This window comes from Chelonia mydas, chromosome 6 (assembly GCF_015237465.2).
Source record: "Chelonia mydas isolate rCheMyd1 chromosome 6, rCheMyd1.pri.v2, whole genome shotgun sequence".
Taxonomy (NCBI): domain Eukaryota; kingdom Metazoa; phylum Chordata; order Testudines; family Cheloniidae; genus Chelonia; species Chelonia mydas.
In genome coordinates this window covers 67,122,890-67,145,999 of record NC_051246.2, presented here as the reverse complement: position 1 = coordinate 67,145,999, position 23,110 = coordinate 67,122,890, and the positions used below count along the sequence as shown (strand labels likewise).

General features: G+C 43.0%; 1 protein-coding gene and 1 long non-coding RNA gene across 2 annotated transcripts in view; one reads left to right on the top strand and one right to left on the bottom strand.

Annotated features, from left to right (window-relative positions):
* Positions 1–13,423, top strand: part of LOC122466120 — a 62,284-nt gene extending 48,861 nt beyond the window's left edge. Inside the window, exons 2-3 of the long non-coding RNA XR_006291398.1 lie at positions 4,863–4,977; positions 13,356–13,423. This is a non-coding gene — a long non-coding RNA (uncharacterized LOC122466120). The remainder of the gene's footprint in view (positions 1–4,862; positions 4,978–13,355) is intronic.
* Positions 1–15,769, bottom strand: part of TTC9 (tetratricopeptide repeat domain 9) — a 32,689-nt gene extending 16,920 nt beyond the window's left edge. Inside the window, exon 1 of the mRNA XM_037900310.2 lies at positions 15,268–15,769. Within this exon, the coding sequence (XP_037756238.1) occupies positions 15,268–15,568 (301 nt within the window). The 5' untranslated portion in view covers positions 15,569–15,769. The remainder of the gene's footprint in view (positions 1–15,267) is intronic.
* Positions 15,770–23,110: the final 7,341 nt, after the last annotated feature.

The window sequence follows — 23,110 nt, the reverse complement described above, 5'->3', positions numbered from 1 at the left end:
TTACTTCTACATTATTGACATACCTCGATGGATGCCAGCACAGCAATAGATTGCTGACCTGTCCTAAAGAGCATTAGATCCTATCCTCTCCTGACTCCAGAACCTTCAACTTTAGGGACAGTGTATATGAAGGACAGAAAATGTAAAGCCTGTCACTCTGGCTGACTTATTCATTTGCTCTCACCCAGGGTCCAGGACTTGAACTACACTCCACCCTGTTTAAAATGTAACTCGGTGTTAAGCAGGAAACAAACAGGGAGAAGTGGTGCTCTTATTCAAACGCTGAGCCATTCAAACTGTACCAATGATCATTTTAGTTCGCCGACTTCCCACATTAAGGCCAAGTCTGCACTGCAGACTTCTGTCACCACAGCTATGGTAGTCAGGGATGTGAAGAGGTGTGATTCTTGACCAACATATCTGTACCAGCTGAAGCCCCTAGTATTGATGCAGTTATATTGGTAAAGTTTTTATCTCAAGCAGCAAGTTTATCTGCAGAAGCTAGGAACATACGAACTGCTGTATTGGATCAGACCACCAGTTCATCCAGTATAATATCCTGTCTCTGACAGTGACCAGTTATGGCATTCAAAGGAAGGTACAAGAAACTCAATAATTAACCATTATGGAATCACCTGGCCATGGACACCTGCCCTCAGCCTGAGTTTTCGTGCAGCCAACATAATCCCAAGCAAGTTAGAGTTTGGCCCTGAAACATGAAAGTTTAATGTCCGTTGTACAATTCTGATCCTGTCTAATGTAGCTGTGAAAGTTATTAGTCGTAAGTGTCTAATCCTTTTCTAAATCCTCTTAGGTTATTTCCCTTAAAGATACCTTGTGGCAATGAGTTCCACAGATTAATCCTTTTTTTTTTTTTCTAAAAACGAAATGTAAGTATAGTAGTAAAAGGAAACACTTTAACATAATGCAAAATTTATTAACCACAGGAACTGGGATGGCTCTCTCCTTGCTTCCAGTTATGCCAGAGCAGTTAGGTATGGGAATGTGGTAATGTATACATAAAAGAATTCTGATATTTCTTCTCTGTGATTCCTGCATGGCTTTGGATATTATGCTGCTCTTGTTTTCTTGGAGCATGTACAAATTCCCAAGGCTTGAGCCCTTAATCGCTGCAAATAATTTAAGAGGATAGTTGCCAGGGATTTGAATTACAGTTGTGTTTTAAAAAAAAAAAAAAAATCTGTGTCTGAAGTAGGAGTTGAAGTGTAACTCTCTGGTACACCCTTTGACACAAGAAGCATAACCTGGGACACGGAGCAGGTTTTGATTTAAAAAAAAAATTTTTTTTTTGAAGTTCCAAAAGAGTGTGGCCAGAGTGTCTTTTCAGGGTTAGGGCCAGGTCAAGGCAATGCAAGACCCTGGGCACACCATGACACAGGCCCTCCATGGCTTCACTCCTGCAGACCCAGCCCTGTAGTGATGGAGGGGGAGCTGTCTCCCCTCAGAGTCAGGGGCAGTAGCATGGACCCCCTTCCTCCCTGCAGGAGAAGAAATGCGGTGCCCCCATCATAAGTAGCTGGAATGGTTTTCCCCCTAGAGAGACCAGTGTAGCAGCAAGGGAAGCCTCCCCAGGATGTACTGCTTGGGTGGATAGGCAGGGCCCAGTGCACTCTTCTCCTGTAGTCACATGGTATTGCAGGGCGCCTAGAGCCATAGGTCTTAATACCCCATTGAGATGCATGGAGCAGTTCACCTCACAGGGCTGTTGCTTCAGGCTGTTTGTGGACTACGGCAGAAATCACTGCATTGGGCACACTTCATCTCAGAGGATTGAAAATTGTGGGCTAGATTGTGACTTTGGGTACAGCCCAGAACAAGGGGGGGACCAGTGTAGGAGTAGCCCCAGGAAGCATTGTGACTCTGGGATAAACCTCCATGTGACTGAAGTGTTTCCTGCTTCTCACTTGCTTCTCAGAGCAGGAGGCCTATACCACTCCAGCTCAGCAACTCTGGGTCAGTGAATATGAGGGATGGATCCAAGGCAAGGCTGCACCTATTCTCTGCCCCTCCTGCCCATCTTTGCTGGGAGGCCGGTGAGTAGCCTGCTGCCTGGACCCAACAGCTGAGTATTTCAGACTGGCAAAGACCTTGAGTGAACCAGTGGGCAGGTATGAAGTCACAGCCCCAACAGGCTACACAGTCTCAGGACTGCAGCAAATAGGTGGAGAACTCCCTCCATACCTGATTAGGTTACATAGTGTAGGATCAAAGCCCTTGCTTTAGGGAGCAAGGGGAACATGGCAAGAAAGACACTTAACTTGATTTCATGCAAGCAGGGAGTTATCTGTTGGCTTAGGTCACACACAGGTGGCCAAAGTGGAATAGTAAAGCAGGACTGAGAGCTGATGGTTCAGTCAATCCCTCAGAGATGCAATGCACTCCAAAGCCTCAAGAGTTAAACTCTGAGGGAAACATGCGGACTACTTCCTAGCTTGTGAATGAGTCATGACCAACTGGTGCCACTCCTGACGGAAAGAGCCATGCCTCACTGAGTGAAGGAATCTTCCCTTCCTCCTTTAAACACGCAACAGTCTGACCAACACTGATGAACCCGCCATGGATACTTCAGTCCTAGCCACACAGCGCCCAGTATCAAACCTCCCATGCCTGAGCAAGCTCACAGAGAAGCTAGCAAAAGGCCACAAGCCCCTCTAACTGAAGCTAACAGTCTAAATCCAGCTTAGTCTGGATTCAGGCCAGGACATGGAACTGAAACCACCTTAGTGACACTGATGAATGATCTCCTGTCAGTGGACAGAGAGAGGACACACCTTCATTCTCATCCTCCAGGACCTCTCTGCAGCATTCAATGCTGTTGACTATCAGATTCTGCTGTCTCACCCAAGAGAAGTGGCAGAGATCCAGGGTAATGCATGAAAAAAGTTTTGAGTCCTTCCTGGTGGGACACACCCAAGAAGCAGTGATGGGAAAAGGCATCTCCACCACTAGACCACTCACTTGCGGAGTCCTGCAACGATCACTCCTCTCTCCAGTCCTTTTCACATCGACATGTAAGCACTAGGTGAAATGGTCAGATGACATAGACTCAAGTGCCAACAATATGCAGATGACATATCCTATCTCTACCTATCCTTCACCGCACAGGACCACACCACTATCACCAAGTTGGCCCAGTGCATGGATGATATCTGCTCATAGATGAACAGCTAGCTGAAGCTGAATCTTAGCAAGACAGCAGCGATGCTGGTGGATACAGGAAGGTATTTTGAAGAGCTTGCAACCACATGCAGTTTTCATTGGTTGAAGATACACACCCACAATTGGTCAACTCAGTCCATAGTCTAGCAGCACTCTGATTTCTCGCTGATGCTAAGCTCTCGCATAGCAGTATCTGCGAGTAATGCTTTCTACCAGCTCTGCTTGATTAGAAGACTCCATCCCATCCTGGTGGATGGGGACCTGGCTTCAATTATTCATGCCTTCGTCACCTTTCGGCCAGACTACGGCAATGAGATACACCTAGGCATGAAACCTTCAGCACTTAGGAAACTCCAACTAGTTCAGAACACTGCCGCACACCTGAGCAACACAGGCTACTGCAAACATATCAAACTTGTCCTCTGCTCCCTACACTGGCTTCCCATAGAATTTCAAATCAAGTTCAAGGTCTTGCTCCTTATCTTCAGAGTGCTCCATGGACTGGCCAAGGCTATCCAAAAGATTGTGTGATGCTCCATAAAGCCTGCGATTGACAATTCTGTTCCTCTGGTACAATGGAACTCTCAACAGTAAGAGTAAAGCTCATCTATGCAGGAGACAGAGCTTTCTCCAGGGGTGATCTGAGTCTATGGAATGAATTCCACCAGGAACAAAGGACCACCACAAACCTCATCACTTTCCGCTGTAAGTGCAAGGCGCATTACTTTGGCACTGCCTTCTTTAATATAAACACATAGCAACAGGTATATTTAAAATATAAAGACACACCCTACTGCAAGACATCACTGCACAGGTTTCTCCCTCTGGGGAGAGGAGGTAAGAACAAACAACATGTGACAGTCATGATGCTTAATGCACTACTGGAAGGTGCTCAGATACTAAAGAGATAAGTGCTTATAAAAACCTATATAGAATAGAATAGTGAAGGATGGTTCTTTGATTGCTGACCCAACCGCTTCTCTCAATAGCACTTAGGGAACTAGATCAATGGACATGAATAGTGGAGTTCTGCAGCCTGCAGTTCAGAGGCAAGAGGGGTTGCTTTTGTCAGTGATGCAGAACTTTCCAAATGAAAGCCTGCTACCAACTGGATGTGGGCAAATGCATGCTGGTATTATGCAATCGGATGGCACAGGAAAGGGGGACGGGATTTGTGAGCAGTGGTTAATAAAGCATGAGCCTTAGCAGGACAGAGTTGTAACACATCCAACCCTAATATGCCTGGAAAAGGGAAACATAAACACGTTTGCTGATTTTCAAAGCTGTTTTGTTTTACACAAAAGGTTCCTGCTTCTTCATCTGTGCCTGCAGGGAAGTAAGTCGCAGAATGCTGAATCTGTGATGTCACAATGACCTCCATGGCAACAGACTGAGCAGTCACAAAGACAGGATTTTGACTGCACTTTAACATGGAAAAAAGGAAAAGCTGGGTGAGAACTTCCTAATGGGCATCCTCGATCTTCACTGTAAAGAGGAGCCTGGATCCCTATGCAAACAGGTGGAAACAATGAGGAGGAGCCAGCACCAGGTCAACAACTAGATCCCTAGTGGTCCACAGAGGTTGATATGTAACAGATCTCCATCTAGCAGTAGTGAATCGCTTTGGGATGAGAAGTTGGTCTGCACAAACTGAGTTAATCACGATTATTATTTAATCCTAGATGCCACAATAGTCTTCAGGACCCCATTGTGCTGCATGCTGTACAATTACATACTAAAACGTGAGTCCCTAACCTCAAGAATTCACAATCTATGAAGACAAATGACATACAAGAGGTGAGCGATGTCAGATGTACAATTTGTATAGATATTTGCTTTTTAAAAATTATAAACAGAGGAAATACATGTAAATTGACTGATTTCCTGTCAGCAGTCACAGCAGAGGTGGGTCTTGAGGAGAAATGTGATGAGAGAGAAGGTGGTTTGTATTATGGATCAGTTTGAGGGAGCATTGTGTGAGGAAGGGCACTGTGGAGGAGCAAGAGACAGTGACATTGCTGTGAGAATCTGACAAAGGGGCGAATGTGGCTACCATTGTTGGCAGAGTGGAGGAATAGGGGACAGTATGATAAAAGATAAGCAAAAGGGAAGAGAGCTGTGAAGGGCCTTCAAGGTGAGAAAAAAGCTTGAACTTGTGAAAGAGAGCCAGTGGAGGAATTCAAAGAGCAGGTGTCAGGGCTGGGCCGTGGGTAGCCTGTGTGCTTGGATCAGTTAACAAGTTGCAGTCAAGAGATGACTAGCAGAATCGGGGTCAAGCCAGGTGTGATGCATGAACGGGGTAAAGACCAGACCTTTAGAAATGCTATGGAAGAAGTGGGAAGCTATGGATGTGGCCCAGATGCATGAGGGTGGAGAAGCTGAAGATTTTATACCAAGATTTTAATCAGCCTCAGGGTGATGGTGTTTTAAAAGTTATGGAGAGTGCTGTGGAGAGAATGGAGAGGATTTTGAAGGAAAGATCAGGAGGTCAGCTTTAGCCATACTAAGCTTAAGTTTACTGTGAAACATCCAGGATGAGATGCTTGAGGGACAGGCTGAGAAGCAAGAATGAACAGAAGGAGACAAGTTGTAGAGCAGCTAGGAATAACTCTCACACTATGGAAAGGTTTGAAAACCCCTGTGAGACTCTGGAATAGTCACTTAAGTGAGTTGAAACTAAACACAAATGCATAGGTAGCTGTTTTCCATCTCTGTGATTGTTCTTCACCTGCGAAGTTATGAAATATCACCAAAGAGAACAAAGAAAACGACTAGCCAAGTAAACTTTTGGTATAGATGGTCTTCATGTAATAGGCTTGCTTCATTATCAAGTTCCTCTCTTTATTAGATTTCTTCTTTTCTAAACTCTATGCCACTGTTTAGAATAGTGGTTCCCAAACTATGGGGAGTGCAGAGGAACGTTCAGGGAGACTCGGACCAGCCCCCACAGGGGGCAGGAAGGGAGCACCACCCAGCCCCGCTCTGCTCCCAGCTCCACTCTGGCTCCTGCCCTAGCCCCACCCCCACCTCCAGCCGAGGCCCTGGCTTTGGCTCCTGGCCCAGCTCCCAGCCCCACCCCCAGGGGGACGTGGACAGATTACATTACAGGTGAGGAAGGGTATAACCTAAAAAGTTTGGGGACCACTGGTTTAGAGTATGATAGCTCTGTTCAATGTATTATTAGCACCAGCTGGCATGTTTTAGGGTAGATCAACTCATGTGTGAACAAAGAGACTATTCGTAGAGGGAGGCTTTACTATATTTGGTGCACATTGTGTCAGGACAGTCAGGAGAAGTTTGGCACTCGGAGAGATGTGATCTAAGCACAAGGCTAGGAGTCAGGATTTCCTGAGTTCTAACTGCACTTCAGTGCTGCCTTGCTGGGTATTCTTGGGTAAGTCACTGAAACTCCCTGTGCCTCAGTTTCTCATCTCTACATCTGGGGATAATACTTCCTGCCTCACATAGAGCTTATGAGGAATAATTAGCTCATGAATGTTAAGTGCTCTGAAGACGGGAAGTGCTCAGTGTCATTCCAGGGACAGCTCAGCTACTTTACAGAAGGATCTTTCAGCACTATCAAAACCTTAACGTCCACATTTAAAAACAAACAAGAACACAGTGTGTGGTTTAAAACCATTGTAACTTTTTTTATCGTTGGTTATTGCTGCTGCTACCTCCTTTCCACATTATTATTCAGTTGCACATAGAAGAAGAAACTGGTAGGGTGGCAAAATTTGACTTCTCCCTTTTAATTATACCTCATCTCACGCATCCTTTGCTCTTCCTCTCCTCCTATTGTTCTCCCTCATTAGGGCTGCATTTTAAGTGCAGGGCTTATTGGACTTGGGTGTAGAATCTTAACACAGTCCAGTCTGGTGTGATTCCAACCCCTGGACCCACCCTACATAGGCTATTTATTAGGATACGAGGAAGTGTAAGAGTATTTGTTGTGACTCACTAGGGAACAATTGCTGGAGGAAATTCCTGAACAGAATTTCAGAGGAGGAGATGGTGACATTGACAGGAAAAGCTATTGTGAATCCCTTTCATTAAATATATCAATGCACATCTCAAAGCAGGTGAGCAATCAATACATCTTGAGCAGAAAAGTTGATCACTGCCCCGTGGTTTTGGTTGGACCTTCTGATTCTTGCCATCCCCTGCTTGACTTTATTTTGAAAGCGTCATGCTGCTGCCTTACCACTTAATCTGCCTGCTCATTCCGCAGTCACCAGCTAGCTGGGTTAACTCCTCCAGAGAGGAATCGGACAGGATGTCCTGTGCATGCAGAGAAAATGCAGCACATTGCAGGCAGTCGGGCTGCTGTACAGTGAATAGGTGACACATCAGCATTAATAGGCTTCTCTCAAATATAAAGACAACTGGGGATGGGGGTGTCACTTCTGCTTGTAAAAGAATCTCAATTTTCAAATGGATTTTTTGAATCCATTTGAAAAGGAATACACACGCTCTACTATGCACAGGTGCCTTCTCCCTTCCTACGCTATCAGTGACAGGTACTCTATTAGAAAGTTAGCAAGGGGCCACAGAGCAGCTTACCTCTACCCAGATTTGGAGGAACTTTCATCCCATCCTTTTCATGCATATGTAACTCCATCTGCCTGAACAGGGGTCTCCCCCACCAGCCCCCCAAACAAAATGGCAGAAGTATTTTACAGTAGTAGTTCATATTGCCTCTCCTGAGATTGATATTACAGTGTTTGAGACCATCATCTAAATACGTCCAACACTCACACAAGCAGCATCCAATCCCTGCCTGTCTGCACCTGCACTACCTTGGGCTGTGATCATATCATGCCCTATAAATCAGAGGTTCTCAGATTCTCTTATCACGTGAACCAAAAGAGTTAACATCAGACAACTAGCCAAGTCTACTTTGATCATCAGCTAGGACATTGGTGATCTACAGACCACAGTTATAATCAAAACAGGGTTGGGTCTGCTCACCATTCAGAAGGGACTCCTTCCAAGGAAAACCCAGGAAGTGATAGTGGTGTTTGAGCTACTAGCTCATTGCAATCCAACAGCCAAATTCTGCCACCCCTATTCGTGCTGAATAGTAACTTCCTCTGTGATTAGTTCTATTTATTTCAGTGGGACTCCTTCCAGAGCAACGCACTACTCATGATGAATACAGGTGGCGGAATCCAGTGCTAGGTCGTCAACGAGCCAATACCCCCGCGTAGTGCTAGGGGGTTGCTATACTGCCAGAGGTGGCATCTTTTGGATGGGATGAAAAGGGAGGATCGGACGCATTCACAGTTATAAAAGACTACATGGCACTTTTTGCAAGAGTAGGGATGCTACTGGCTAAATTGTATCTTGGATCATTACATTCTGTAATACTTTGCAGTTATATAGTGCCTTCCAGTTGAGGATCCTAAAGTGCTTTACCAACATTTTAATTAAGATATAAACCCTTATAATTTCATTCATGTAATTAATTAAGCCTCCCAATATCTCAGAGATGGCAAGTAGTACTATCTTCATTTTACAGATGGGAAACTGAGGTTCAAGGAAGTGAAGTGACTTGTTAAAGATGAAACAGCCAGCTAGTATCAGAGCCAGACATAAACTCCAGATCTCCCGACTCCCAGTACCATGCCTAATCTACATGGCTATCACTCATCTCAACTGGAGAAGTTCTCTTCTCCCTGCCATGGCTGGATCGCAGTGTTTCTCAAATGTGGCCACCTCAGCCGCATGAGGCCACCGGAGGCTTTTCTTGCGGCCACAGACTCCTGGACAGTGATGGGGGGAGGGGGCGGGAAGCAGTGGCTCCTTCCCCAGGGCTGCCAGCAGGGGTTGGGCCCAGCCCTCCTCTTGAGCCACAAATGCCAGAGGAGCAGGCAGCTGGTGTGAGTTCCCCACCTTCCCAGGGGTGGCGGGGCTCAGGCTTCTGGCTTCAGCCCTGGGGTGACGGGCGCGAGACTCTGGCCACAGGGCTTCAGGTTGGGCTTCTGCCCCAGGCTCATCCCCCACATCACCCCTGGCCCCCACTGCCTCCCTACCCACCTCTCCATCTACAGCTTAATTCTGGCTTGCCAGGGCAGTGTAAGTCTGCTGTGAAAAGTGATATTTGTATGTTTGTGAATATCACTTTTCACTGCCTCCGAGTTAGCTAGTAAGTCTGCTGTGAAAAGTGATACATACAAATAATAGTTTTCACAGCAGCTGCCTTACTAACTAGCAAGTCTAAAAAAAAAAAAATCTGCCAAAAAAGCAAAAGAAACAACAAAAAATACAAGAATGTGCAAAGCACCTTATTTTGTTTCTATTCTGTTTAGGTCCAGTAAAGAATAGAGAAAACTGTACATTTTTATTATTGAGTCTGCAAAAAAACCTACATAAATAAATTACAATGATTTGGACATGTGTATGTGCACACTTGTTTGTTTTTTTCCTAAAGTTAATTAAATATTTTCAGAAAAATTGTCAGAGCGGCCACTGGCAAGGCCACCAAAAAACTTCTTGTGAGAACTCCTGGTCTAGGGTGTCTGCTACCTTAAGCAAACACTTGTCAGTTTCCCTGTCACTGTTTCACACTCACTCCTAACAAACACTAAAATTATGCTACTCTTAGCATTTTGCTGTGTTCAGAAGGACTGTCAGGGTTCCCTCCCCACTCTGAACTCTAGGGTACAGATGTGGGGACCCACATGAAAGATCCCCTAAGCTTATTTCTACCAGCTTAGGTTAAAACTTCCCCAAAGCACAAATTCTTTGCCCTTGGAGGGTACGCTGCCACCACCAAGTGATTTAATCAAGAATCAGGGAAAGGACCACTTGGAGTTCCTATTCCCCCAAAATATCCCCCCAAGCCCTTACATGCCCTGTCCTGGGGAGGCTTGAGAATAATATCCTAACCAATTGGTTACAAAGTGATCACCGACCCAAACCCTTGGGTCTTAGGACAATAGAGACATAAATCAGGTTCTTAAAAGAAGGATTTCATTTAAAAAAAAAAAGAAAAAAAGGTAAAAGAATCACTTCTGTAAAATCAGGATGGAAAATAAACTTACAGGGTAACAAAAGATTCACAAACACAGAGGAACTCCCTCTAGGCTTAGTTCAAAGTTACAAAAAACAGGAATAAACCTCTCTCTTGCAAAGGGAAAATTCACAAGCTAAAACAAAAGATAATCTAACACGCCTTGCCTGGCTTTACTTACTATTTTTGTAATATTAGAGACTGGTTCAGGATTGGTTTATAGGAGAAGGAGTTTTCTGACCTGCTGTTTCTCTGCTTCCCAAGAGAACCCACTCAAAACAAAGCCTTCCCTCCCCCAAGATTTGAAAGTATCTTCTTTCCCCATTGGTCCTTTTGGTCAGGTGCCAACCAGGTTATTTGAGCTTCTTAACCCCTTACAGATAAGGAGGAATTCTAGGCTACCCTTAGCTGTATGGTTATAACAAGGACTAAGACCTGTTCACCCATTCCGAGCAGAAATAGCCCTTTCCACAATTGAAAACTGTTATACAGTGTTGCTGGCACAGAATGGCTATTGCATTCTATCTCAGAGGTGGTTCAATTTATGGTGTGTGTGTGATCCCTGTTTGTATGTGGTTCATAAAGTACTTAAGAGCCTTCTAGATGAAAGGTGTAGTATAAATGGAAGGGACAGTTAGTAATGTATTAATGACGTTTGGTGAGTTCAAATTTGCTGCATGCATTCCTCGTACATTTATTTTATTTTATAAAATAACCTTTTACTCAGGAAAGCTCACCTCTAGTGCAGCATCAGGATTTCCCTGAGGTTTCTGTTCTTTACTCTATTTTCATTTGGGCTGATTGAGGCAAAAAAGAGGTCAAGTGACTTGCTCAAGGTCGCAGACATTCAATGAGTTATAATGAAATGTTTTCTTAAAGCTATGTTTGCCTTGTAATCATATGTTTATTCTACAGGGCTTTATGTTGTTGTTAGATTTTTTTTTTTTTTTTACCCTAGCAATTTCAAGGAACTTAAACTATGCTGCCGCTCTTGTTTTTGGTGAAATTGATCAGCAATATTCAGGGTAAAAGGAGGGTTTTTGGCAGGCCTCTATAAAACTTTGCAACACTAGACTTCACGAATGTGATGAGTCCTTTTAAGGCCATCATACTGTTGTATCTTAAAGACCATAGTATTGCTAGTAGCTTAGTGCAAGAGATATTAGCAGTATTGCCAACTCCACACATTCAAAAATCATGAGGTTTCCCCCGCCCCAAATCATGAGATTGCCCTAAAAATCTTTGGTTTTTAAAACTCCAAATTTATTATTTTTATATTTGTCATCTGGTTTTTGAGCCTTTAAGATGAATGTTTTCCAGCTTCTCTCCCCCCAGCCCCCGAAACAATGAGACTTAGAGACTTTTAAAAAAAAATTGGATTGCATGACTCCAGGTGCTTGGACTTAAGAAAACCTCCAAATACCATAAGACTCACAATAAAACTGAAAGAGTTGGCAATACTGTATTACGGTGAATACTTGCCCTAGCCTATGTGCTTCCCGGACTGGTACAGTCTCCCAAAAAGTACGATATACAATGCAATGCATCCCTGAAATGGGAGAATGTAGTGGGCACATAAAAAATGACATTGCAAAAGCAAAGAAGGACTTGCAAAATGCTAAGCTTAGTGGAGAGATTGGAAGCACTAAAAAAACCTGATAATAAGGACACTCAGATGATAATCCTGGATTATACCAACAAAACTGTCTCACTCAGAATTGGTGCATACTCCTCTTAAGTGCATACTGCTAGCAAAGCCCAAACACTATGCAGATATTTATTTATTCTAAGTTTTTTTAAAAAAATATAATTCTAGTGCTCAGAAGCAGAATATCCTGTACCACCTCCTTGCTTCCCCCACAAATATACTGATTTCTGCCCTAATGGTATGTGCTATGTTGATGTCTCCTTGCTAAAGCCCTCTGGGTAAATAATTCAGTGGCTTCTGTTGAACCTCAGTTTACATGATTAAGTCCTACTGCTACACCTCTTGCTGTTCTCAACAGAGATTATTTTAGTAACACATCCTAATCATTATGGCAGTTCCGGACCAGTTCCCCTTTACCTCACTCCTTTTCCTTTCGGACACCAGTTCAAAGAGAATCCTGCTAGAATTTGACTTCTAGAACTCGACTTGTAGCTGCGACACTGCAGTTTTCTGAGAGGAGACTCTCCACTTTAATATGTTGCATATTTTTTCCAATGTTTACATTTTAAGACATTACATTGGGCAAACATGAAATCATACACTTTGGAGCCAAATTCTACTCTCTGTTACATATGTGCAATCCCACTGAAAACACGAGTATAAAAATTGTCCCAAGTGTAAGAGTAGAATTTGTCCTGCTTCGGTGTCTTCACAAGGAAAACAATGCAGATGATTCTAGGGTTAATTATGCTCTTCTCACGTGTTTAAACAATTTAAAGCTAAGTAAAATTTGTTTAAATCTAGGTTAAACCGTAAGCACACGTTCTTCCATTGTCTATTTGCCACTGTTTATGAGATTTAATACAATCAGCAATGGTTTAAAAACAAAAAAAAAAAAAAACCCAACCCAAACCAGAAACAATAAATAAATGAAGTGGGACTATTATTATGTCAGCAGAAAAGGGATTGTAAACATTTCCACCAAGAGCAATTTGTATACTCAGCAGAAATATTAACAAAAAGCTAACAACATCCATCCCCTCCAAACCTATTTACCTTCTAGATACATGCCTAATTTATATCTCAGGACTGAGAGAGAAGATATTTCTTGTTAGAAATGTTTTAAGACTAGGAACACATTAAACTGTATTAAGCTATTAATGGTATTATGGGTTCTTTATATAACACTGTCAATCTAAACAAGCCTTACAAACATAGAGTAGGATGTTTGATTTGAACAAACATGCATGAACACAGATTTTTTCCTTTTCTTTTTTAGAGACAAAATTACACTTAGGTAATTACAGTATTATAGTGACACCTTTTCTCTCCCCATATGCCATTTAAATAATAATTGAAGAAACCATAATATATCCAATTAGAAAATGTGTTCTAAAATGGGCCTAAATTCTGCCGTCAGTTACATTCAAACAACCCCATTGATTTCAGTGTATGTGCAGGGGTGTAAGTGAGAGTAGAAAATTGATCTACTTTATTCCCCATTTTTTTCAGCACTGCACAACACAACAAGAAGCAAAGCTAACCAGCTGTGCCTCGACAAGTCAAGTGCAAAGTGAAGGTAATAGCTGACATGCTAATGTACTGGCTGTGGCCAAATTTTTGCCAAAGTAAGGAGGAAACATCATTTTGGAAAAGAGTGGAATTTAGGGGGAAAGAGGGGAGAATCTAAAATTGTTTTTTATTTATTTTCTCCCATGTATACACAAACAAGATTTTTTGGCTTTGGAAGTTCCTAGTAAGTATAAAAAAAATACAATTTTTGATATTAAAATAGCTTCCGATCTTGCAGTCCTTACCCAGGCAAAGCTCCTGGTGAAGTCAACACAAGTTCTGTCTGAGTAAGGACTGCAGGATCAAACTATAAAGCAGTGTAACCCCTCCATAAGAGTATTCATTCAAAGCAGATGGGAGGAAGCCAAGTCAAATGCATTGATGATCAAGCATCTACTGCCTAGTGTGGCAACTAGTATCTAGCAACTAGCTAGAACTCTATTAGCTATAAAAGTTAAAAGAAAATGTAGATTTTTGTATATATCTAGTATCATTCGTGGTTATCAAAATGATTTCCAGATGTTTCCTTTCTTACACCAGAGGTTGTAGGACAACCCTCCCCCCCTCTAATATTGTAAATTACAGGCAAGCTATCTAAAAGGATTGAAGGCAATCTCAGGCTGAAGAAGAGAATGCTGTATAATCTTAGAGAATTCATGAATTTTACTTTTTATGTATCTGAGCACTCGATACAAACATAATTCTGTTACCTCTCTATTTTTAAACAGCTGTACAAACATTAAAGTGCTTGTGTGCACATGTGTTTAGTAGTAGTAAGAATGCAGATGAACCCTAAAAAGAGATGATTTTGATATGTGTTCTCTATATTTGGCAAGGAAGGACTAGCAGAATGCTGCACCACTCCCAAATAGAGCAGTAGAAATACTTCTCTCAAACATATGAAAATAATATTTCATACACACAAAAGGAATCACTGAGGGTATAATATATAGGGGCTGTGTGATTCCTGGTTAATAATAAGAAATGGTGAGGAAGGGAGGGAGAAGGGACAAGACTATAAAGCAGACCCATAGTTCCCCCTAAGAAATACCCAAGACCCTTTGTTTTTGGTTTTTATTCTGTTTAGTATTTCCTGGACACTTCAGTGTTTATTACAAAAATTTTAAAATGGGTGAAAATCACTACAAAAAAATTAACTGTACTCTTTTCTGGGTAAATATAGGGGTTAATATGGGAGATGGGAGGGCAGAAAAAAAAGCACCAACTAAAGAAAAGTAAGAGTATTTAATGTAAAATAGTGCATGCAAAGTACATTAACAGCACCTACACAATATACAGGCACAGGCATGTGTGGGCATCTTCTACAACACTGCCTTACTTTAAACAGCCTCCAATATACATTTAGACTCATTTATTAACAGAAACACTCTTCCTGATGTAAAGTCTTGGATTTTCTTAACAGAATCAGTATTTTCACTTACTGGAGGGATCCAAAATTCGGGTACAATGGGTAAAACCCGAACAACAGCATTTGTAAACCCCGAGAATTTTTCAGCAAAAATGGGCAAAACCTGCCCAGGAAGGAGGGCCTTAGAGCTCCCTGACCCCCTGAGTGAATACTGCTGCTCTGTTGTAGTGCTCCTGCTGTGAGGGGCATGAAAGACCTGGGGGGTGGGAGGGGGAGAAGATAGAAATCTTGTCATTGCGCCCTTGCTTTGCAAGCGGCGCTGGAAAGTCAGGCTGAAGCCGCAGCAGGGGCACGATCAGCCGCCCCCCGCACAAAGTTATTTCTGGGCTGGGGGCCAGGGTGCGAGGATCCCCGGGGCCAGCCCCCGGACACAGAGCAGAGGGGGAACCCAAGCCCCTGGCAGCGCGCCCCGCCCCCGCTGACCTGCCAGGCTGGTGTAACAATCAATCTCGATGCTCTCCGCGCTCTGGCTCTGCTCCGCGGTGAGCGCGGCGCCCGGGCTGGCGGCGCAGCCGGCGGAGGAGCCGGGCTCCGGCGGCGGCAGCCCCTTCAGCTCCAGCAGCGCCCGGTGGTACTTGCCGATGGCCTCGCGGAATTTCTTGTCCTTGTAGCACTGCGCCCCTTGGCTCTTGAACTCCAGGGCTCGCTGGAGCAGCTCGCCGGGCTCCGCACCAGCCTGGGCTCCCGCGGCGCAGCGCTCTGCAGCGGGGCTCCGCCGCTCCATCCCCGCCGCCCCCGCGCTCCGCCGCCGCCGGGCGGGAAATGGGCTTCAAGCCTCCGAGCAGCCGAACGCCCCAGCGCCGCGCTGCGCCGCGCCGCCTCCCGCTCCCATCCTCCCGCTGCCGGGCGCTGCTCCCCCGCCCGCGTCCTGCGGCCCGGCTGCTGCTGCCGCCTCCCCCGCGCACGGGGAGAGCGAGCCCCGGCTAACCCGGAAGGAGCCCGCACCGCCGAGCCAGGCAGGAGCCCGGCCAAGAAGGATGGGGATGGGGATGGGGGTCCGGAGCAGCCTGCGGGAGGCTACAGCGCCGCTCCCCATTTTTAAAAAAATCAGACAGAAAGCCACCTTGTTGCTTTCTGCAGCCGCAAGCTCCAATTCCCTGGCCCTGGGTGCCAGTGAGAGGAGAGCCGGGGGGGGGGATCGCTACTTTTACTGGAGGGTCTGTCATAAATACAAAGGGAAGAGTAAACACCTTTAAAATCCCTCCTGGCCAGAGGAAAAACCCTTTCACCTGTAAAGGGTTAAGAAGCTAGGATAACCTCTGTAGCCCCTGACCAAAATGACCAATGAGGAGACAAGGGAAGGAACCTTGGTAGCTTCTCCAGGCCAAGTGCACGGCACCCACTAGGTCCTCCTGGTATTCCGCCATTTCTCTCCCCTCCAAAGCTGCTTGTGTGCCCCCTCCGCGCCCTTCCTATTTCCCCTCCCCATTTACACTTTCTCCTCGCCGTCCCCAGAGACCCCGTTTTTCCCTCCCCATCTCCACTCCCCCTCACTGCGTTCCTGCTTCCCCCCCCCCCATTCTCCTGTGATTTCTTGCTTTGCCCTGCACACACCCGCTCCCCCCACTCCAAGTCTCAGTCTGCTTTGCCCCATCACCAAGTCCACTGTCTCCCATTATGCTTAGACCATTTCAGGACATTTTGGAATTGATTGCATGTGGCATGTCAAAATTATTGCATTAGATAAATAGAGAAATGCCATTGCGCTGAGTGTTAGACCTTCTTTTGCTCAGTCAGATATGATATTTGCATGATGTATCAGGTAGAAATGAGACTGGGTGTGTGTGTGAATGTATTGCTAACCCTAAGCATCCAAAAATCACAGTACTCCCCTTGAAACATCTTCAAGAGGCCTGACTTGCAGAGGCAGGTGTTGAGCACTTTCTGTTGTCTCAGATTAGGCATTCCATAATTGATTTGAAAAATACTCTATGATTTTTAGAAATCAGAGGTGGAGGGCCTGTTTTTTATGTAATTTGGAAACTGGAGATGGACAGTGTGTGTCTTAATCAAAGAAGTTAGAGGTGAAATGTGTGTGTGAAAAACACAAATTAAGGATGGAAAATTCCTATTGGGTCACATTTAGCCATCCAGTGGCAATACTGTCCAATGTCAATTCAAATTACTCGAGCAATCTCCTTTTAGATACATTTGATTGTAGTTTGATTTAACACAATCCAGTGTATGCCACTGAATTTAGAATATTTACTTTGCCTGGGGAAAGGAGAAGATAGTCCTAGCATGTCAACCACACTTTGCAATAGGCGTTGAACACCTCGGACACAGTCCGCACCAGCAAGACAGCCATTTCCAACAATGCTCGAGGGAAGAAAGGCTATGTATGACACACTTTGTCAAACACAGCAGGATTTACTAGTATAGGAAAAGCTAGATGGAAAAGAACATAAGAGTGGCCATACTGGGTCAGACCAAAGGTCCATCTAGACCAGTATCCTGTCTTTCAACAGTGGCCAGTGCCAGGTGCACCAGAGGGAATGAATAGAACAGGCAATTATCAAGAGACCCATCCTCTCTCACCCATTCCCAGCTTCTGGCAAACAGAGCTAGAGACACCATCCCTGCCCATCCTGGCTAATAGCCATTGATGGACCTATCCTCCATGAACTTATCTACTGGTAGTTCTTTTTTGAACCCTGTTATAGTCTTCACAACATCCTCTGGCAAAGAGTTCCACAGACTGACTGTGCGTCGTGTGAAAAAATACTTCCTTTTGTTTGTTTTAAACCTGCTGCCTATTAATTTCATTGGGTGACCCCTAGTTCTTGTGTTATGAGAAGGAGTAAATAACACTTCCTTCTTTACTTTCTCCACACCAGTCATGATTTTATAAACCTCAATCATATCACTCCTTAGTCATCTCTTTTCCAAGCTGGAAAGTCCCAGTCTTATTAATCTCTAATATGGAAGCCATTCCATACCCCTAATCATTTTTGTTGCCCTTTTCTGAACCTTTTCCAATTCCAATATATCTTTTTTGAGATGGGGCAACCACATCTGCACACTGTATTCAAGATATGGATTTATATAGGGGCAATATGGTATTTTCTGTCTTATTATCTATCCCTTTCTTAATGATTCCCAACATTCTGTTTGCTTTTTTGACTGCTGCTGCACACTGAGTGGATGTTTTCAGAGAACCATCCACAATGACTCCAAGCTCTCTTTCTTGAGTGGTAACAGCTAATTTAGACCCCATCATTTTATATGTATATTTGGGGTTATGTTTTCCAGTGTGCATTACTTTGATTTATCAACATTGAATTTCATCTCCCGTTTTGTTGCCCAGTCACCCAGTTTTGAGAGAGCCTTTTGCAGCTCTTCACAGTCCACCTGGGACTTAACTATCTTGAGAAGTTCTGAATCATCTGCAGATTTTGCCACCTCACTGTTTACTGCTTTTTCCAGATCATTTATGAATATGTTGAATAGGACTGTTCCCAGTACAGACCCAGGGGGACACCATTATTTACCCCTCTCTATTATGAAAATTGACCATTTATTTCTTCCCTTTGTTTCCTATCTTTTAATCAGTTACCAATCCATGACAGGACCCTCCCTCTTATCCAATGACAGCTTACTTTGCTTAAGAGCCTTTGGTGAGGGACCTTGTCAAAGGCTTTCTGAAAATCTAAGTACACTATATCCACTGGATCCCCCTTGTCCAAATGCTTGTTGACCCCCTCAAAGAATTCTAGTAGATTGGTGAGGCATGATTTCCCTTTACAAGAAACATGTTGACTCTTCCTCAACAAATTATGCTCATCTATGTGTCTGACAATTTTGTTCTCTACTATAGTTTCAACCAATTTGCCAGTAAAGCCAGGAAAGGAGGATAAAGTGGAAGGGAAGACCCTAGAAACATTTAAAATATATCAGTTCAAGACACTAGCATGTCAGCATTCATAACATTATCAATGTTTGTATCCCAGGAGGATAGATCAATTATGCTCAACAGTTATTCTGTATCACAACCAAAATAATGACCATACATCCTCTAAGCCCCCCAGTTTGTTGGGTCTTTTATAAGCCACTCTCCCCAGAGGCACTAGCTTGGACATACTACTGCTCTGTCCATAGAGCTATTAATGCTTTCCAGAATTGTGATACCATGTTTCTTGACATTAAAGTAGCCTTTAGGCATCAGCTCTTTGCTAATCCTGTGAATCTGAATGATTTAGGTGTTTCTCCTGATAAAAGAGAAATAGTTGAAAATGGAATAGTCACTTGAAAAGTAATTAGCATGTGTGTCCTCCCAGAACCCATTAGTAAACAGATGCATCCCCAGATCACATACCAAAGAAAACAGGGTCTGACATCTTTGACAAGAATCAATATTTTTAATCCCAACCTTGTGCAGAGGCAGAGACATTGTCTTTCTATGTGGTTGTACAGCATCTAGCACAATGGTGTCTCAATTTCTATTGGGGCCTTTGGGTGTTAATGTAATTTCTAAATAAGATGAGTCAGTGGCAAATTTCTAATGAGTAGAACTGGTAGAAATTTCTGGCACAAAAAATGTTATTGTCAAAAATTACCTTTGTTTGAAAACAAAACTTTTCATGAAAAACTGTCAACTTTTATTTTGACATTTTTCCAACTTTTGCAAAAAAACCCACAGCATTTAAATTGATATCTTAAATTTAAATAATCATTTATTGAAAACCAGTAAATAATTTCAATGGTGATTGTGAAAACCATTTTGATAAAAATTTTAGTGGAAAATATCGTGGAAAATTTCATGAAAAATGGAAAATCTGAAACCCATAAAAAGGAAACCACTTCCAAGTGTCCATTTTTTTAATTGATTTGGTTTCAGGATTTTTGACCAGCTGTACTAATGAGGATCTTTTAAGGCAGATTCAATACCACTGACCAGAGGATATTAGAGGATATTTTTACTTTGAAACCTGTGCCTAATGAATGGCCCTAAATGATTCTAACTTAGCCTCATGGAGGACTGAAGAAAGGTATAGATGTCTGAGGTTTGTCTCATAAAGGACCCCGTTTCCTTAAGAAATGTTAATAGAGAGGTGGCTGCTGTCAAGGCTGGTCCAAAAGAAGCTAGTAGCATGGCCACAGATATTGCCAAAACCAGGGCTTCTGCAAATTATTGATATACTAAGATCTGTAAAAGATCTGAAGGATGTCTCTTCCACAGCCATGACCCCTACAAGAAAATATGGGTTATCTTAGAGTATTGCCTCAGCATGCAATAGAGATTTACATTTTTGAGTTCTACCAGATTGGTCCAAATTCTCCTAATATCATTAATTGCTGATCAGTACAATATGGAGTCACTATATATGGCAAGAGAAGTGTCTGAATGATTTTCCATTCTATGGGCACCTTAAGCTGGATATGGAGTGCAATACCGTATGCCCCAATGTGAAAGCTTCCTAATATGCCTCTGGGCTAGAGACACTAAATCTGCTATTAGATATGTATAGGACAATTTAGCAAAGGACAATTTGGCTCTTGACTCTCTCCCTCTAGAAATGAGCTAAATATTCTGTTGATTTTTAGTAAAATATTTAGGGAAGATAAAACATGTGAAATGGATAAGGCTCTTTGTTTTCAGTTTTTATGGATTTTTACTGAAAAATTCCTTAGTTTTAAAAAATCTATATTTTGTTTTTCACTGATTTGCACCTGAATTTTGGACAAGTCAATACTTGAAAATACTGATTATGTTAAGAAAATCCAATACATTATATTAATTAGTTTAAATGTTAATAAGAGGCAGTTTGTTAAAGTAAAGCAATGTAGTGGAATGATACACACACATGCATCCACCTGCATATGTGTACTTACCATTAAGGTACAGTTCGTTAGATAAACCACAGCAGTAAACTGTTTTTAATTTCAATACTCTTACATTTCTCTATTTGTTGCTTTTTTCTGTCCTCCCACCCCCCAGTATTAACCCTGATATTTACCCAGAAAACTGCGAAGTTAATTTTTTGCATAGATTTTCACCTGTTTTCAAATTTTTGCAATAAACACTGATAAGTTCCCAGGAAACTGGAAATAAAATAAAAACTGAAGACAAAGGGTCTTGGGAAATGTTGGCTGTAGAAACACTATGGCAGAACATTAATGTTAAAGAGAGTGTATATGGCTTCTATTGAAAAATGTGAGAGCCTGTCACCTTCTCAAATCAGAAAAGATTTATTTATGGGTGCTGACTTGGTATCCAGATCTGTAGGTGTTTCAGCTGTATGAGGGTCCAGCAGAAATTCCAGGGATCAAAATTAGATTTCTCACAAGTTTATAAGACTAGCCACAACTGTGATTTTATCCAGTTTATTTCAAAACCTGACAGAAGTCAAAAGCATCACCAAGATATTGGGCTGATACTCTGAGCTAAGAAACAAAGTACCATTCACATCAATTAACATTAATTCCTATCTTTAATGCCACCACAGTGCCCTGGTGCAGTCTAATGTTGGCTGTTGAGTCTGTCTCTTCATTTGTGAGTAATTTTTCTATCTGTCTCTGTATCAGCCTAGGTGTGCCTTCCTGCTTGTCTGGTTGCCCCGGGTGTGCCTGTCTTTCCTCCTTCAGATTGAATTTTCCTTAGCACATGACAAAAAGTGTACATTTGCATTGCACACTTACTAAGCTATGTATGTGGAGCTCTGGATCACATGCACGGTAATGTTATTTTGGGATCTCCTTTTATTGTATCTTAATGTTCTACTCTCACAATTTACCTGAACAACTTAACTTCTTTTTAACAAAGAGTCATAATGTTTTGAACTGTTGGCAGTTGGGAAGTATGCTGCTGGGTAAAACTCTTGAAATAATTTGAAAGATATTGAAGAAATATTAGTGATGTATCTTCAGTCATCCTTCTGTCTATGATTGTATCTCTCTCTCTCTCTAGACTGTATGATTATTAATATAGTCAGAAATAGCATAGATGTTAAATTTCAGAACATGCTTCAAAAGTATTTGAAAGGGCTTCTGAGGAGGGTTGCGGATATGGGCCTTTGAATGGGTTTGGTGCTGTGATTTCCAGCTGGAGGTGGATTTTTTTGAGTGTATGTACATTTTTTAAAATGGAAATTTTTATGAATGCAGCATATATCCTGTGTTCTCAATCCTGCATTTGTGGTGCACTCAGAATTCATTAAAACAACAAGGAGTCCGGTGGCACCGTAAAGACTAACAGATTTATTTGGGCATAAGCTTTTGTGGGTAAAACTTTGTCCTCACCCACAACCATTTCAGATTTGGGGACAACTTATACCTTCAAGTCATCGGTACTGCTATGGGTACCCGCATGGCCCCGCAATATGCCAACATCTTTATGGCTGACTTAGAACAACGCTTCCTCAGCTCTCGACCCCAGCGCTCCTCCTCTACTTGCGCTACATTGATGACATCTTCATCATATGGACCCATGGGAAGGAGGCCCTTGAAGAATTCCACCTGGATTTCAACAGTTTCCACCCCACCATCAACCTCAGCCTGGACCAGTTCACACAAGAGATCCACTTCCTGGACACTACAGTGCAAATAAGTGATGGTCACATAAACACCACCCTATACCGGAAAGCTACTGACCGCTATACTTACTTACATGCCTCCAGCTTACATCCAGGACACATCACACGATCCATTGTCTACAGTCAAGCCCTAAGATACAATCGAATTTGCTCCAATCCGTGAGACACAGACAAACACATACAAGATCTTTATCAAGCATTCTTAAAACTACAGTACTCCCTGGAGAAGTGAGGAAACAGATTGACAGAGTGAGATGGGTATCCAGAAGTCACCTACTACAGGACAGGCCCAACAAGTTAAATAACAGAACACCACTGGCCATCACATACAGCCCCCAGCTAAAACCTCTCCAGCACATCATCAATGATCTACACCTATCCTGGAAAACGATCCCTCACTTTCACAGACCTTGGGAGGCAGGCCAGTCCTCGCTTACAGATAGCCCCCTAAACCTGAAGCAAATACTCACCAGCAACTACACATCACACCACAGAAACACTAACCCAGGAACCAATCCCTGTAACAAACCTCGTTGCCTACTCTGTCCCCATATCTACTCCAGGGACACCATCAGAGGACCCAAACACATCAGCCACACCATCAGGGACTCATTTACCTGCACATCTGCTAATATGATATATGCCATCATGTGCCAGCAATGCCGCTCTGCCATGTACATTGGCCAAACTGGACAGTCTGTATGTAAAAGAATAAATGGACACAAATCGGACAT